The 19049-nt window shown below is 41.4% G+C and overlaps 1 protein-coding gene across 3 annotated transcripts in view; it reads left to right on the plus strand.

Moving 5' to 3' along the window:
• The first annotated feature begins 500 nt into the window (after positions 1-500).
• The window catches only part of auh (AU RNA binding protein/enoyl-CoA hydratase), a 257979-nt gene continuing 239430 nt past the window's right edge, over positions 501-19049 (plus strand). The window contains exon 1 of one of the 3 annotated variants that reach the window (XM_080188754.1): positions 501-642. Coding sequence is in view for 2 of the 3 variants with exons in the window: in XM_080188753.1 (XP_080044879.1) it covers positions 7810-8050 (241 nt within the window). In the remaining variant the exon portion in view is untranslated. Of the gene's footprint in view, positions 643-7754; positions 8051-19049 lie in introns of those variants that run through there. The other 2 variants (XM_080188753.1, XM_080188752.1) reach the window with 2 other exon arrangements.

Raw genomic sequence — 19049 nt, forward strand, 5'->3', positions numbered from 1 at the left:
AGAACAGCCAGAGAATCCCGCCTTTAATTTGATATATCAGTGAGAAGCCATTATGCCTGTAGATAAAACACACTTTTTAACTATTGGTACAGTAGAATGGTTTAGATAATAAATGTTGTGTATTAGATCTGCAGACAAAGCAAGCTACAATACAAAATAAAAATTGGAATTTCTCTATAATCAACTAGAGGGAATTACTTTGTAATTACTAATTCTTGTAATCAGTACAGTAATCCTGGGTAAGGTAAGTGGAGGGCATCTGCAGTTAGCCATACTGAATGGGTAGTCTCCCTGCAGCCAAATTTCTCTTTCATAACATGGTTTGAGCAAAACTTCATGACATATTAACAGAGTCGTTACACAACATCATTGGCTTTCATCCAGAAAGGTACTCATTCTATAATATGGGCTATCCTCCAAAGACTTTGTAAAAACAAATTCCACATTGTGTCCCATGTTAAGCGGTAGAGGTCTGTTTTTAATAGCAAGCATAAATATCATTAACTGCCTTTAGTTTTTGGCAGACTGAATCCAACTACAAAAAATCTGCTGAACATTGGTTATGGAAAGTCAATTCCATGCTGCACTTACTAAGCAGAATAAAAACGGGTGCCAAGGACTAAGTGTGACTGGAAGACACCGGTAGGTGCTCAAATCAATCTATTTATCATGTTGTAATCACATTTAAGTACTGTGGAATAATTCCCCAGTGAAACACTTTTTAAATTAATTCAATTCATAATTTATTTTAATGAGGTGCAGTACCTGAAAGATACTTCTACTCCCCATGCGTATGTGTCAACTGCTCCAGGTCTCCAGGGGTTATTGGCAACCTTCTTGAAATTCCCCTAAATGGGGATACGACAAATATTAAGTATGCAAGAATCTTAGCCCAAATATTCTATAAAAGTAGGCCAGTGATGGGTATTAATTGTTATCAAATTCATTTAATTGTTTTATATGTAGGTTGTAATATAAATTATCTTCACATCTAATCAATCTGCATATTGACCATAATTATTGATTCCTGATTTTCATGGCTAGTAGGCACTTAGATCTAAAATTGTGAAAAGGATATCCTTTCCTGACTCTGCTAAAAAATAGTCCCAAATATTTCATGCTATCTCTGTTGGATATAGATAAAATGGAAGATAGAAATATTAACCTTAAATTAAAGGCTGCTTTGTGTACCATTGTCTAGGCTGTGATATCACATGAGCTTTCATCTTGCTGTACTTGAAGTAGAGATGTAAGGTCAACAACTTGATTTAAAAATCAAAACTAGCTCTAAGTGCTGCATTTGCTATTGTTCAAGTGACACTGTTGAATTATGCTAGAGAATTGCTATGTTAATTGCAAATGGTTGTGCACCACTTCAACAAAAAAACTTCTACTGATTTGAATTTCTACTGTGGATAAGTTGCCTCTAAGGAAATTAATATACTCAGTCTTAACATTTCAGATAATTTCACAGTATTTTTCTGAATGATTGCTCTTGTTGAGGCTTCCAGCTATGCCACCCCCCCGCCAACTTGTCCCACTCAGACAATTGTTTGATTTTTGTGATAATGATTTTTTTCGTAATAATTATGCAAGATTACAGTCAGGCCCTTTGTTTCATAAAGTTACTGGTGCATCGATTTATTGTGAAAGAAAAGTCACTAGCTGAAAACCATAAAATAACCACCATAAGACTTGTTGTTGCTAGTAGTACTACTCATGTGATTGCACACAAAACACAATGGATAATCAGTGGAACTGCCATAGATTTATGAGAGTTGAAATGCAAATCATCAGGCTTGTTAGTGTGTGTTTGCCAAAACTGCATGCTGTTAACAGAATTCATTTTTATTATTATTAAGACCTCCAGTTGACATGGAACTGAAAGTTGAATGGTATTTACCAAATAAAGCTCTTTCATTTGAAGATGACACATCAGTTAACGTGGAGGAGGTAACTGTTAGAGTTAATTTCAATTATTTATCTAGAGGAATTACAATCTGAATCCTTCACATTAGAATATAAAATGAGTATCGCACAGATGAGCAAAACCTCCACTGTGTTGTTTGCCTAACGTGATACATTCCACTCCATCATTAGATGAAAAAAAATTAAAAAGTGAACATGTGCCTGCACCTCCACATAACAAACAATCCAACTGAAATATTACCATGACTGTGGTATCACTAAGGATCTGATATAAAAATTCCTTTGCATTAGATCAGAAAAGTCTCCGTTCACTGGACTGGATCATCAAGATTCAATCAAATAAAGTTTTAGCATTGTAATGGTGAAAATATGCTAGATCCTTGCAAAAAAGTGGTTTGTTTCACACTGTCAAAAAATTTATATATGCATCTTTCCCAAACAAAAAATGAACTGAATTTCAAGTAACACAAAAGCTTTGGTGACAGTCAGTTTTCTATAGTTATTGTTTAGAAAAAAAAAATATTTTAATATAGGACTGTGGTGGTAGAGTGGCTTTGTTACTGGACAAGTAATCCAGCAGGCTTGGAGTTTTCTGGACTTTGAACATTTTCAGCATCAGGAAAATTTTTGGATTCAGACCCTATTTGTCATAATATTGGGACTTCAGGCACAATCTAATGGGTGCTGGTCAATTAAGGATTGCCTTTGGGATTGTCATTCAACTGGGGATGATGGATAGACAGAGGAGGCAGGAAGGCTAATCAACACTGGCATTGTTTGGGTGGCTGGCAGTCTTCACCTTTTAGCTGAAAGGAAGTACAGCTACAGAAACTGGATATACATGAGGCCCAATACGAGGAAAAGGAGACAACACTGAAGGTGCCAGAAGGCTTTAATTCAAGCTCTCATAGAATCATGAGGGACTGCTGCAATGGCAGGTTTGTGCCTGCAGAAGGCCACAGGCTTTCCATTTTCAGCAAGTAAGGGTCTGATTAAGCGGCTGTGCTTTCCTGCTGTGCACTCACCTCCTGTGAGCTGCTGAATTATGTAAACTAGTCATTTCTGGAAAATAATTAGGATGGTTCTTGTTGGAGATGGTGAAAACTTAATACCTACGTGGTATGAATGTTACCTGATGTATGCCAATCCAGGTTTAGATATTGTTCAGGTCTGACAGAAGAATGTCATAGACTGCTTCAATATTGAAGGTGCGCAATAACTTCACTCTTGACCTTATGGATGGATGGACATCCCAAGTCAAACTGCTCCACCCTGTTCATTTCCACCATTGGCACACCCTCCAATTGCACAGCCATCCTATGGAAATTGGAGAGAGAAAAGACACTTCTTTATCCAATTTGACTAATATTGACTGTTAGTGAAACAGCCTTTTTTACAACTAATATGTGAACATGTTCCAAAATTTTTTTTCCAATTCGTAACTTTCTTCTGATTTTCTTTCTCTGCTTATGTTTTACAACATGTCCTAGGTATTAATTTCCAATTACTATTGACTTGAGGCCAATATTCCCTCTTATTTCTCTTGGCTGTGCACAGCTTGTTTGTTGCACTATGCAGTCTCTACAGGCTGCAGAGGATGACTCCAGTGATATAGAACCTTAGTGAGGCTGCACTTGGAATATAGTGTTCAATTCTGGTCGCCACACTACTAGAAGGATGTGGAGGCTTTGGAGAGGGTACAGAAAAGATTTACCAGCATGTTGCCTGGTATGGAGGCCATTAGCTACAAGAAGAGGTTGGAGAAACTTAGTTTGTCCTCACTGGAATGAGAGAAGTTGAGGGGGCAACCTGATAGAAGTCTACAAGATTATGAGGAGCATGGACAGGGTGAATAGTCAGAAGCTTTTTCCCAGGGTGAAGAGTCAACTACTATAGGGCATAGGTTTAAGGTGCAAGGGGCAAGTTATAAAAGAGATGTACGAGGCAGATTTTTTACACGGAGAGTGATGGGTGCCTGGAACTCGTTGCTGAGGGAGGTTGTGGAAGTGGATATGATAGTGACTTTTAAGGGGTGTTTTGACAAGTACATGAATGAGATGGGAATAGAGGGATATGGTCCCTGGAAGCATAGACAGTTTTAGTTAAGTGAGGCAGCATGGTCGGTGCAGGCTTGGAGGCCAAAGAGCCTGTTCCTGTGCTGTAATTTTCTTGTTCTTTGATGGATCTGGTCAGGAACCTGAGGAGACACAGGGTGAGGATGTAGAGGCCAATGTCAGGAACCTTCAGGGAGGCAGGGATGGCAGAGATACCAGATTTGTCTTAATTGAATGTACCTTCAGCTTGGCTATCCACGCTTGGCTTTAACCTCACGCCAAGGGCACCGTTCCTTAACAAACATTTCTGAGGAGGCATTCCTATCACCTTCTATGTTGATTCACAACCTATTTAATAAAGATTTCAGCCCCTGCTGTCTCTGATAAGCATGTGGCAAGCTCCCGCTTGTGATTGCTGTGTCTTGGTGCCAACCTCTGCTTACTGGCAGCTGCACGGAAGGTAGATTGCTGATTCTGCTGACTTGTTAGCTCTGGTGACTCTTGGTAGTCAACATCTGGATGGCAGAACCAGTGCCATAGTTGAGTCCAGTGACCTAGATGGCCACTCCTCAGTTGCCATGGCCTCATCAGATGTGATGGTCACTGGCAGAGAAGGAGAGGAGCTGCTGCCCTCAGCGGGAGTGCTCTGAGAGGAACCCAAAGAGACAACAGGCAGCTTCGCTGTCAGTATGAGGTGGGTTTGTACCTCCCTGCTCACCATTGATGGATTGCTACCTAGCAGAGATACTAGGTACCCATTCATATTCCGTACTGGCAGGGACCTCCTGAGGTCAGTGAGGGTTTGCATGTCCGAATGTGACACTAGGAAACCCTGATTTTGCTCGTGGAGCTACCTCTCCATGACAGCATCAACTGAGGTGCTCAGTTATCAGGTCAACAAATGCCCAAGTTCCTTATGGACACCTCCATGGCAGAGACTATAACATATACCCTCAGGGATGTCTGCCAGATCTCCCCATGCATCTCACTGGACATCCATCATCTGGATGTCATCTGATGGACAGCACCAGAAGCTCATCATCTACTTTGGAAAAGGCTTTGTCCTGGTCTCTGACAGCTGGTGTCCTAGGTACTCTCTCTCCACAAGCTCCTCATGTGAGTGTGAAGTGCCCTCTCCACAACGTACAATCATCTGAGCCAACAAACTGAATTGCATTGATCTGCTTGTATCTGAGTTGGTGTTTGTTAGTGAGAGAAGGTGTGACACAAGTGATTATGTGTGGGGCTCCTCTTACAGTGTCAGTGTAGGGTTCTTAGGCTCTTCAATGCCTCTGGAGGATTGTGCATCTGAGGGAGGAAGACAGTGGGGTAAATTTTCCAGACCCACCTGCTGCAGAAACCATCTCGGGAGGGACAGAAAATTTGGCGACCATATAAAGGTGTGTTGATCTCTGGGTGGGAATTTTTGGTCTCTGTGGGCGTGACAGGAAAATTCCACCCAGTATGTCATTGGGTATCAATCATCACATGCTAAATATGCATGCTAGGCAACCTGGTGAGACTACAGGCAGCAGTAACATGGAGACCTTTTTGCTGGATCGCTGGGGACTGTTGCTTAGACCTTATCTTTTCAAAGACCTTACATTGTACTCCCTGCTGTCCAGCATCTGTCCATTGGACTCTTTTTGCCTTCCTCTGAGATGCCTACCACTTGAGGCTAATGGCACTTAAAGGGGAGGTTAAATAAGTATGAGGGAAAATATGAATAGAATGATATGTTGATAAGGTGAAGAGCCTTGGAATATTTAATTATGTTAATGGTGCTACATAAATGTAGGTTGTGAGATAAATCGACTGGGAGGAGGATAACCAACAATCTGGGGTGGCGCATGGTTAGCTCTGAAGCCTCACAGTGCCAAGGACCCGCGTTTGATTCTGGCCTTGGACGACTGTCTATTTGGAGTTTGTACATTCTTCCCTTGTCTGCATGGGTTTCCTCTGGCTGCTCTAGTTTCCTCCCACACCCCAAAGATGTGCAGGTTAGGTGGATTGGCCATGCTCAATTTACTCTGTGTCCAAAGATGCATGGGTTAGGGGGATTAGCAGGATAAATACATGGTGATATGGGGACAGAGCAGGGCAGGGTGGGCCTGGGTAAGATGTTCTGTTGGAGAATTAGTGTGGACTCAATGGGCCAAATGCCCTCCTTCTGCACTGTAGGGATTCTATGAATATAAAGCCGTTGTAAATTCCATACAAATTTGGTTCCCTCAAAATTACATTTCAATTTAGTGATGCTCTAAAAGTAACATTGAAATATGAAGCATGCAGCAAATAACTAATTGTAGAGGCCTAAATACCACAAAGTTGCTAATGAATAAACTCATCAGAGTCTACTGAAAAATATCACAAAGCAGTTTCCATTGCACATCTAATGAGTGCTGGTACTTAATGAATTAAATATCGGGTATTCAAAATCCTTTTGTTAAGTTTTCACTTGTGTACTTATTTCCGGTAAAGAAGTGTATCATGAATTATTTGGTTTCGGGGATCATTATAGTCTAGGTCACTGCAAAAGATGAGGAGTTTTTATAACAAAACCAGAGGTTCTTGTTTATTTTTTAACAGTTCGTTCTGTAAAATAAATAGTTCTATTATGGTATGTAAACAATAATAAATGAATGCGCATTTTTAGAAAAATATTTCTTTCTCAGAGTTAGAAAGTAAATGTGAAGTGTGGACAGGGCATGCCGAGGGTGACACAGTGGTTGTCACTGCTGCCTCACAGTGCCAGGGACTTGGGTTCAATTGTAGTCCTGAGTGACTGTCTGTGTGGAGTTTGCATGCTCTCCAATATCTGATGGGTTTCGAATGGGTGTTCCGGTTTCCTCCCACAATCCAAAAATGTACAGGTTAGGTGGATTGGCCACAATAAATTGCCCCCTTACTGTCCAAAGTTGTGTAGATTAGGTAGATTAGCCATGGTAAAAACGGGATTACTGGGACAGGATGGAAGGGGTGAGATTGGGTAAGATGTTTTTTCAGAGACTTGGTGCAGACCTGATGAACTGAATGGCCTTCTTCTGCTCTGTCAGGATTCTATGGTGTTTGCTCCAAAAAGCAATTTAAATTGAATTAATTGAATCCAATTCACGGTCCACACAAGAGAGACATAATAGATCCAAGCTGACAAGAACAGGCATTACATGTGATCTCGGGTGTTTTATGCTACACTTGATCTTAGCCAAAAGGCCATGAAGCTTCAAAATAAAATTTTTAAATCTTTTACTCCATTCTTAAATTTATAAAGCCAATGCGCAGAGTACACCACGTAGACCCAAATCCATCTCCTTGCTTGCTCTCAAAAACTGAATTCAAATCATTGTTCCCACAAAAGAGACAAACAAGATCTAAGACGACAAGAAAATGCATTGTACCCCATCTTGGGCTTGACCTTAGCCAAAAGGTCTTTTAAATTTTTTTACTCCATTCTTAATACAAAACCAATGCACATATTATACCAGGCAGACCCAAAACCATCTCCTTGTTTGCTTTCAGAAACGAAATTCAAATTGAATCCAATTCGTCGTCCCCATGGGTCAGGCTGACAAAATAAGGTATTGCACTCCATCTTGGCCTTGATCTTAGCCAAGAGGGGAGATAATATAACAAAACATCAGTGAAACATGTGAGGGTTGTCATTTAATATCACAAGGGAGCCATTCTGAAAGAACTACTAGTGATCCCAGTGGTGTATATCAGCAGTGACTGCTGCACATTGCTGCACTCTGAGCAAAACCTCCTCTCAGTGCGAGGCGGGGCCAGCTTCCCCACGCGCTGGGGTCAGAGTTCAGTGCCGGTTACTATGGCGGCGTTGACAGTTCTGTCCAGGCAGGCTCTCCTATGGCCGGGAGTCGGAGCTATGATCGCTCCCTGTTCGGCAATCCGCTGCTTTGGAGCCGGGCTGCGCTCTCTTGCATTGAGGGGCCGCATTGTGAAGATCGGAGTGCCGCCTGGAGCGAAAGGCTTCAGTGAAAGCTCCAGGGGGTCGGCAGCTGGGCCTGAGGCGGAGCTGCGCGTGCGTTATTTGGAGGAGGAGTCTGCAGGTAACAGAGGGTCACCTTGGGTCAAGGAGTGGGCCTCGGGCTAGGGCTCCCCAGACTGCTGTTGGCCAGGGGGCTGGGGGACGGGGAGCTGGGGCCATTGGCTGTTGGCCAGGGGCTGGGGCTGGGGCTGCCCAATGATGATGATGATGATGATGATGCTGCTGCTGGCCAGGGGATGGGACTTGGGGCTCCCAACACTACTACTGGTCAGGAGTGGGTCAAGCTCCCAACACTGCTGCTGGCCAGGAGCGACATTGTTGTTCAGAAAGGGTTTGGGCAACATTATCGCAGTTAGAGAGGTCAAAATCCATGGCAATAGGTTTTGCAAACCACATTTATTATCTGCGGGAATAGTTTGCAAGTTTCTACTTTAATTAACCACTAATCGTAATGCAGCAAATTATTTCTCCCAATTCTATATTTTCTTCCCCTGCGTATTCCACTCAAAAATGATGCTCAGTCTCAGAGGAATAAATCTACATCTACCCTATGATATCTGCCTTTAAAGATAGATTTTGAAAAGCCGATCATTAAAATAATTAGAAAGTTTTGTATCATTTTTAAAAAAGAAGTAAATAAAAAATTCTTCATTTTTTTGCAGGTGTTTATTTTCTTTATTGAAGGAAATAGTAGGGACATCAATCTTTATTGTGACCCAGGAAGGTTTAAAATAAGCACAGCTTCTGGAGATAACGCAGTTACTATTGTGAAAGGATTGTTTATAGAATGTTGCATGTTTGGTCAAATAAATACTGTCAGGTCAAAGAAGAAATGTTGTACTTTGTAATAGCTTGTATTTGTAAATTGACTTTAATTTGTCATAAACAGTTGCAACACTTAAAAGCAAAATATTGCAATTGCTGGAATCCAAAGCAAAAATAGAAAATGATGGAAAACCCCAGCAGGTCTGACAGCATCCGTGGGGAGAGAATAAAGCCAACCTTTTGAATCTAGATGACCCTTTGTCAGAGCTGAGTTATGGCAGTTGTCTTTTTCTTTTTTCTGTTGAGAAATTTCTCAACAATGGTTGCTTACATATGTAGTAGTTATTGGAAGGAGTATACTATTCAAGTTTGAAAGCATATTCTAAATAAACATCCCAAATGATATATCAATTGGTTTTGTTTAAGTACACCACCTTTTGGCAGTCCCCTGGATTGAGGATGACTTGGTTCCACTCTGGTTCAGTGGATTTTGAGCTGGCTGATAAATGCAGTGTGCAATTTGCGGACTCTGCCGCATGCAGGGCAGGTGGTGCTTGAAGGATTGGGCAGATGTGTTTGTTGGTGGTTTGTGCACCCTCTGCTATCTGACTTTGTCTCTTGATGTGCTTGGTGCCATTTGGATGAGCCCTCTCCATTTTAAGTTTAAAGTTTATTTATTAGTGTCACAAGGAGGCTTATGTTAGCACTGCAATGCGGTTACTGTGAAAATCCCCTAGTTGCCACATTCTTATGCCTGTTCAGGAACACTGAGGGAGAATTTAACTTGGCCAATGCACCTAAACAACGCGTCTTTTGGACTGTGGAGGAAACTGGAGGAAACCCATGCAGACATGGGAGAATGTGCAGACTCCACGCAGACAGTGACCCAAGCTGGGGATTGAACCCAGGGCCCTGGCACTCTTAAGCAGCAGCACTAACCACTGCTACTGTGCTGTTCTCGGGTCACAACAATAAGAAGTCTCACAACACCAGATTAAAGCCCAACAGGTTTATTTGGTAGCAAAAGCCACTAGCTTTCAGAGCACTCCGAAAGCCTGTGGCTTTTACTACCAAATAAACCTGTTGGACTTTAACCTGGTGTTGTGAGACATCTTACTGTGTTTACCCAGTCCCACATCAGCATCTTCATCTTGGGTCACAACCAGGGATTCTGGTGAGTGGCAGGATGTTTGACCTCTCCTGGGGTGCTGTGAGGATACCCTGTCCTCCTGGGAGTGTCCTGGTGTGACTAGGTTTTGAGTGTCAGACATACTACATGTTCTGCCCAGCAAAGCTAGTTTTGAGTGATTGGTGCCTCAGTGGGGGACAAATTGGCTTGGGAGAGGATGTTTCTTTTAGACCATTTTTCTTGCCATTGCATTTGGAGGATCTTGCGAAGGCACTGTTAGTAATATTTCTCCAGTGCTTAGAGGTTGCCTGTTATAGATTGTCCAAGTCTCCAAAGCATATAGGACTTGGTGATCACTCCTGCCTGGTAAACCATGATCTTAATCTTGAGTTTGAGATCTTAGTCCTCAAATTCTCTTTTCCTCAATTGGCTGAAGGCTGAGTTGGTACATTGGAGGCAGTGATGATTTTTTTGTCACCTAGGTATACCTTCAGTGAGAGCAGACTCTCAGGATGTAGACAATGTTCCAGGAGTTTGCCATTGATAATCGATTGGAGGAGGTATTTGTTGTGAGAGCTGATTGGAAGAGAACCTTAATTTTCCAGGGTCTTGCTGGAAGTCCCATTTTCTCATATGCTTCTGAGACGGAGTCAACGGTGACCAGGAGCTCAGTTTCTGAGGGAGCACAAGCATAGAATCTCTATAGCACAGAAGAAGGCCATTTGGCCCATTGAGTCTAGTGACCACAATTACACCCAGGTCCTATTCCTGTAATCCCACACAATTACCCTGCTAATCCCTTGACTTTAGGGTCAATTTAGCATAGCCAACCAACATAATCCACACATCTTTGGATTGTGGAAGGAAACTGGAGCACTCGGAGGACATACAGACATGGGGAGAATGTGCAAACTCCACACAGACAGTGACTTAAGGCCAGAATCGAATCCGGGTCCCTGGCACTGTGAGGCAGCACTGCTAAGCGCTGTGTCACCGTGCCATCCCATTGCCTATTTACTAAAGTGCAGTGACCAAGATTGGAGTCATTTTGGTTTGAAGATAATGTAGGTTGAACAGTTTCTGTCTTCTGTATTATCTCCATGCTTGTGGATAATTAGCAGGAGGTGAGGTTGAGTATTGCAGTGAGGAAAATGGAGAAGAGAATTGGTGCAACAACAAAACTTTGACACCAGTGTTCACTAGTATAGAATGTGTGGTGGTGCTTTTGCTAAGCATCATGCCTTGCATGTCAATATAGAGGATGCGGAGGATAATGACACATTTCTGAGGGCAGCCAAATCTGAGTAGGATATTCCATAAGTTTCAGTGGTTGACAGAGTCAGAGGCTTTCAGGAGATTGAAAAAGGCCAAGAACAGCACTTGGTGCTGTTTCTTGTACTTTTCCTGGATTTGTAATGCAATGAAGATTATATTTTCAGTTCCGTTCAATGGGCAACATATGCCCTGCAACTCTTGAAAGAGTCCCTCAACCACTAAGAGGAGGTTATTGAGGAGGATCCGTGCAATGATCTTCACTGTGACAGACAACAGGGAGACTCCTTTGTAGGAGTGGCACAGTGGCACACTACTGCCTCACAATGCCAGAGACCTGGGTTCGATTCTCAGCTTGGGACACTGTGTGGAATCAGTATGTTCTCCCTGTGACTGCATGGGTTTTCGCAGATGCTCCATTTTCCTCCCACAGTTCGAAAGAGGTGCTGGTTAGATGCATTGACCATGCTAAATTCTCTGTCAGTGTACCCGAACAGGTGCCAGAGTGTGGTTGCTGCAGGATTTTCTCAGTAACTTCATTGCAATGTCATGTAAGCCTAGTTCTGTCACTAATAAATAGACTTTTAAATAATTGGACCATATCACTAGATATGACCAGTGTCCCTGAGATCTCCCAGCATCTAGGCCTTTTACCTGATGTCCTGTCTTAGTCCCTCTACACCGCACTATAGTTAAGAAAGCCCACAATGATTTTACTTTCTTAGGAGGCTAAGGAAGTTTGACATGTCCATTACGACTTTTACCAGTTTTTACAGATGCACCATAGAAAGCACCCTGACCAAGACGCAAGAAACTACAACGAGTTATGAATGTAGCCTAGTCCTTCATGCAAACCAGCCTTCCATCCACTGATTCCTTCTATTCTTCCTGCTGTCTCAGAAAAGCAGCCAGCATAATCAAGGACTCCACATACTCTGGCATACTGTCTTCCACCTTCTTCCATTGGGAAAAAAACAGAATACTGAGATCACGTACCAGCTGACTCAAGAACAGTTTTTTCCTTGCTGCTGTCAGACATTTGAATGGACCTACCTTACATTAAGTTGATCTTTCTCTACACCCTAGCTATGACTGTAACACTACATTCTGCACTCTCTCCTTTCCTATGAAATACCTCTCCTTTCATACCTATGAATAGTATGCTTTGTTTGTATAGCACGCAAGCAACAATACATTTCACTGTACACCAATGCATTTGACAATAAACCAGATCAAAAATGAGGGATATGAGGTTGTGCTGCTATGCCAGGGGTGTATTTCTGCTCAATTTCAGAACTTCAGCAGGAGTTCCATCTGCTCCAGAAGTTTTGTTGTTTTTCAACCATTGAATGACATTTCAGTCTTGCTCCATTTCAGGATAGTGCTGAGACTGGGTATAATGGAATGGAGTTGAGGACATTCAAGTCAATGACCAAGTCTCAGCTGAGGATTTCTTCAAAATATTCTTGACAGTGAGCACTGTTTTCCCCCCTATCCTTGACGCTCAACTGGGTGGACCCTTGAGCGTTTGAACCATAAATAGTTGATTGTGCTGAAGGACTAGCACATGTCATTGGTATCTGAGTTGTTCAGATGTTCAATGCTCTTTTTATCCATGATTTGCATTTTATGTCACAGGTTTTTTTTACTGTATTGCTGCCTTCAGCCATCCATAGGACTGCTGCTTTTCTCTTGAGCAGTGGTGAAATTACCAGCCAATTCCAGCTTTACATTTACATTGTATCAGGACCTGTATCTCTTTGCATTTTTGTCAAACCGATTACCACATTTCCTGGTTGTGAGGTCTAGGACTTTGTTGCAGGTGCTTATTATGATGGACCTTAGGTTCTCACCAGGGCACATTGTAACTCCTGGTGGTTGCTGGTTGAGAGGTTGATAGTGAGGTGCTGACAGAGAAAGAGTGGGATCTTTGAGGCTTTCGATGTTAATTTTCTTCTGGTGTTGCTTTTGCTGCCTTTAATGTTTTGAGAGCCTGGCTGATGGAGATAGTAGATTGAACAAGGTGGCAATTGATCCAGCAGTTGCCTGTACCTGTCATGGTGTGGGTGATGTGCTCATCTCTATGATCCCTTACTCGAATAAAGCTCAAACAATGATGTGGTCGAGCAGGTGCCAGCGTTTGGACTGTGGGTGTTGCCATGATGTCTTTTGCTTGTCTAATTGGCAGAAGCAGGGTGCTGATTATGGCAAGGTCATGTTCTAGCCATTTCACAAGGAGGAGGACTCTTGGGGTTTGCTTTCCCTACTCCTTCCTAGTCTATTATACACTTCCAGAGATTGTGTCCTCCCTGACTCTGGTGTTGAAATCTTCGAGGAAAATCGGTTTCTCAACTGCTGGGACTAGAGTTAGGGATTGCATATGGTTGGTGTAGAATCCCTCCTTGCTCTCGTCTGTTACTTCATGTGTAGGAACATATGCGCTGATGGCGGTGACATGCTGATTTCTCAATAGGGTGAGTTGGAAATCATGAGGCACTCGCTTATCCCAAAGGGGGAGTGCTGAGGTGCCAGACAGGCTCATTTTGATGGCACAGCCCACCCTGTGAAGACTTTGTTTCTCTTCGAGGATGTCCTTTTGAAAAAAGGTGCATTCACTGCCTTGTTCCTTCAGCTGTCCTTCTCTTGCATGTCATGTCTCAATTAGAGTAGCAATTTTGATGTTGAGATGCCAGAGTTCTCAAGCTATCATGGCAGTGTAGCGCTTGGGTCTGGCACTGTTTACTCACTATCCTGCCATTGTTTACTGTCCCAAATACCACTGATTAACTCCTATGTATTCACATTCCCATTGCCCATTACTAATCTTCCACATGCTTCACTCAATTTCTCAATACTGGTTCTTCTCAGTATTTTCATGCCCACTGTTTTCCTCTAATGCCAATTAGTCCAACCTCAAATATTCATTATCCTGGCCACCATCCTGAATCTTATGTCTCTTTTCCAAGTGCATTCTGCTCCAGTAGTTCAAATTCTCTCTGTCTCATTGCCAACATTCTGCCTTTTCCAAATCTTTGTGATTTATTAGATCCTTATATACCTAATAACCCAACCTCTGAAACCCAAGTTACTTTTTAGTTTTTGAAACTGCCTAACAAATGCCCACTTTCTCAGCTGCCTTTAGTACTGCTGCGCTTTCGCCTACATTTTTAGAAACTAGGATATTTTTCCCAAATAAAATATTGTCTCCTGTATTGTGAGTAATGCCATAATGGTTTCATTTCACTTCTTTTGTAAAACATGTGCTCTGAACAATGCTATTGGAAATCACGCAGTGTATGAAAACAGTACCCCTGTACATATTTTCTGCCCATCACACTTTTTGCCGTTCAAATTTATGTGTTACTCATCAAAGAAAAGCATAAAAGTCTCACTGGGAATGCAGAATGTTGGAGCCAAACTTTTTTAATTTACACTTTTTGGAACTCAATTTTATTTAACAGCAATTATACTTTGTTGTCTTGAAAGGACATTTTACATGGTATAAGGTTCCTGCTGTGTTAAACAAAAAAATGCATCAAACTATCTGCTTGTATGTATAGTAAAAATGTATGTAATGCATGTCTGTCATCGCTCAGGTCTGCAAAACCAGATATTATACATAATTATAGATGAATTGCAGTGTTTTTTTTAGACAAAGGAGAAAGCCAGTCAGCTGGAGCCTTAAACATAAGCACTTTTAAATCTGCATAGTTTTCTGACTAAACAAGTAAGATTTGATTGACACAAGCTGTGTTTGCTTAACTGCTTTGTGGCTTTAAAGGGACAGAACTCTAATTTAACAGCAGAATAAAACATTTCACATTTTATCCTATCTTTATTAAGCTAATCTGATTTACCACAAGAAAGTCTTTATTTTTATATTTGTTATTTTGATGAGTATATAAATATAAGTCATTGGGAATAAAACTTCATTGGATCTGCATTTTACTCCAACTTTCAGTTGGTCTCAAGTACAGTTCTTTACTTGATGCAGGTAAATAGTGACTTGAACCTTTGCCTTTCTCCTAGTCCCAGTGTTAGGGTTACTGTTACCAAATAGATTTGTATTAAATGGGCTATCATGGCCTCTCAGGTCCTGTTATGAGTGCAAACCTTATTGTGCCACTTGAGTTAAAATGCAATAATGAGTTTAATTTCATTTTCTATTAAAATGTTTTTGAGTTTAATTTAACTCATGATAGTACAATTCAATCGCATCAGGAATAATATCTGAAACATTGGGCTATGGAGAGTGAGATTTATGATAAAGCAGAGACACAATATGCAGAGATATCTGAAATTGAGTTGCATTTTTGACAGTGAAGTATATAATTTTAAAAATATTTTGTTCAGGTTATATTTTTCAAACCGAAGAACAATTGCTCCAAATGATTAAGACTTACCTGAGCTACAGTCAAGAGCAGGCAAAACTACGGGACTGGAGACTTGTTAGACATATTTATATTTATTTTGGATTTTTTCTGATTTTTTTTTCTGAATACTTTCCCCCTCTCCCTGCATGTGTTGTCTCTAGCTGAGGTAAACTCTATGGATATCTGGGACCTCACCAATGTTGTGTATGCATTGGTGCAAGGCTTGTCCATGAAACTGAGCATGCATTTTGACTGGGATATCAGAGCTGAGCACAGTTCTATCTTCAGCTAGTTCTCAGCAGATACAGCTGTGGGAATTGCTGGAGAGAGCAGGAGAGGAACCCTAGCTTTTTATTCTCTCTCCTTTCAACCAGGCTGGCTAGTCAATCATTAGCAGTAGGAGTTCTGTGAACCTTACTGGTTCAGGTATTGTCTGCCGTAGAAAGTTAACTTGGTTCGTTACCAGGAATGTCAGACTCCTGTACCCACCTGAACCCCAAAGAAACATTACTTATCTCTCTACCTAAGAGGCTGTGTCACTATTTGATCCAGGCAACTGATCTAGGTGATGCTTTAGTCTCTTTAATCCATTGAGATATATTAGCATTTATTCTCATACAGCCTTTATCCCAAATCTGAAAGTTTTTTCATCAGCTATTCAATTTCCATCCTGGCTGGTCACCGTGGTCAATTGCTCAGAACAACTATATCTTGACAAGTAACCCTCAATCTTAAGGCTAACATCTTGCCCAAGGCCGCAAAGAATTGATGAAACCTCTTGAGTGACATTGTAAAATGCAATTGGAAGGCAAAGCACATGTCAAATTGGTAGCAACAAAACTCTTGATTGCTTGTTCTTTGGTTTCTGTTCCATGTAACTAGTGAATCTTGAAAAAAAAGCAGTGAGCACCATTGGTAGAGTTGCTTTCAGCGCCTATGAAAATCTAGGCGTGGCATTTACCACCCATGAAGATTAATGGTTGTTGGAAAACTATTTCTGCTTGACCATTCAGATATGTACCTACTGTCTGAAGGGTTGTCTACTCACACTTTAGAATATACTCTAATCCTATAAGCCAAAGTGTACGTTCCTTAAACTACTATTATTTTTCTAGATAAGATTACTTGAGGGTACAATAATACCCATTGTATGCAAGTCTTGGTCAGGGATGGAAGCCATTTTTTGATCCCCGTTTGAATTTTATTTCATGGGCCTTCAATTGGTAATCATGGAATCTTAGTCAACAACAGCAACAACTTGCATTTGTAAATGGCTTTTAACATAAGAAAACATCCAAAGAGCCATCACAATAGTGTTATCAAGCAAAATTTGACGCAAGGCCACATAAGAGCATTTTAGAGAAGATAATTAAAACTTAACTTAAAAGAGGGAAGAGAGATAGAGAAGTGGAGCGGTTTAAAAAGACATTTCCTCAGTTGGTTTTAACAAGTGTCTTAAAAGAGGAAAGAGAGATAGAGAAGTGGAGAGGTTTAAAAAAGACATTTTCTTAGCTTAGGGACTCAGCTAGTGAAGGTACAGTGGTCAGTGGTGGAGTGATTAAAATCTAGGATGTACCAAAAAAAACAGATTTTGAGGAATGCTGATATCTCTGAGGATTCTAGGGCAAGAGGAGCTTACAATAATATGGATGGGTGTGGTCATGGAGGGCTACAAAAACAAGGATGAGAATTTACAGGTTGAGGCATTATCCAGGAACCAGTGTAGGTCTGCAATTACAGGGGTCATATGTGAACAGACTTGGTTAGCATGCATAACAGAGCTTTGTATGACCTTAAATTTATGAGGGGTGGTAGATGAGAGACTAGCCAGGAGTGCATTGAAATAGTCAAGCCTAGAGTTACCAAAGTCTTGAATGAGCATTTGAGTAGCTGATGAGTTGAGTTAGAACATACTGAAAATACCCTGTGGGTTTGGTAGCATCTGTGGAGAGAGAAAAAGAGTTAATGTTTTGAGTTGAATATTACTCCTCTTCAGAACTTCAGAGTCATGTTTGATTCAAAATATTAAATGTTTCTCCACAGATGATGCCAGACCTGTTAAGTATATCCAGCAGTTTCTGTTTTTATTTCAGGTTTCCTACATGTGCCGTATTCTGCTTTTAATTATATGAGTTAAGTGATGTTATGGAAGTTGAAATAGGTGGTTAGAGTGACAGTGTGGGTATGTGGCGGCTCATTATGGGGTTAAATGTGACATTATGGTTGCAAACTGTCTGGCCCTCTCAGACAATTGTCTGAGAGAGAGTGGAGCCTTTGGCTAAGGAACAGAGTTTGTTGGGATCAAAGACAATAAGCTGAGTTTTTCTGGCCCTGTGGAGATGGGCAGCTAATTAGCGCACTTATGAAACATTTTGTGTTGGTGCCAGTATTTTACTAATGTTTGAATAGCACCTTGTATTTGTGGAGGCTGCCAGCTCATTTACAGTGGCCTGTCCAGTGGTAGACCAGGGGACCATGAGAGCCAATAACTCCATTCCCTATTGATGGGACAGCAGGGATGAAAAAAGGCAGCCCCTTCTTTGAATAGGCCAGCCGTGGGGTTTCTCCTTCAACTGACCGTATCAGCTTAAGGTCTCTATTTCATTAATTCTAAGAAAGTGATTGAGGGCCCCTGCCTACCTTGGCAATGCCCCCCTCTTTCAGTGGAGACATTACCATGGGTCCTCTGGCCCTGCACCCTCGAGAGCCCACCTGCTATCTTTAATAGGATAATAAGCATTTGGGAGACTACCTTCTGGAAGGTTGCACCAGTGGGCACACTCAAGACATGAATAGATTTGGGACCCCCATATGCATTCTAATTCAGGGCCTTGATCTGCATAGAACATCCAGCCTAATGGCTTTTATTTTCCTTTTAGTTGGAGAAAGTTTTTTGCTCACCCAGTACTGGGTGTCAGACAAGTAGCTTGATAATTTAGAAACAGTGGAAGAGCTGAGAGAGGTGGTTGTGAGGTAGAGTTAGGTGTGACCAACATGTATGTGGAACTTGTTTGGATGATGAAACTGATGGCACTCTACAGATAAGAAATGGATCTGGGTGAGATGCTGAGTTAGTGCAGACTCGATAGGCTGAGTGGCCTCTTTCTGCACAGAAGGGATTCTATGATTTCTAGCATCTGCAGTATTTTGCTTTCATTTGAGTTATTTCCATTGTTCTGACCAATATTTATTCCTCAATCAACGTGACAAAACATTTCTGCTCAATATCACATTGCTTTTTGTGGGGGCCTGCTTTGTGGAAATTGGCTACTGGGTTTCCTACAACAGTGCTAACACTTCAAAAGTACTTCTTTGATTATAAAGTGCTTTGAGACATCTGGTAGTTGTGAAAAGTGCTATTAAAGGCATGGATTTTTAAAAAATACTTCCGAGGAAAGGATTCCAACCCTCTTGCCATTCAAGAGTAGCTATTTTAAGTGGAACCAGAGAGGCCAAAATTTCAATAGTTTTCAACTCCTGAAGGAAACTTAGGGTCAGTCAGTTTGGCATTCGGATGAATC

This window comes from Carcharhinus amblyrhynchos, chromosome 5 (genome assembly GCF_965287045.1).
Source record: "Carcharhinus amblyrhynchos chromosome 5, sCarAmb.v2.hapA, whole genome shotgun sequence".
NCBI classification, from domain to species: domain Eukaryota; kingdom Metazoa; phylum Chordata; class Chondrichthyes; order Carcharhiniformes; family Carcharhinidae; genus Carcharhinus; species Carcharhinus amblyrhynchos.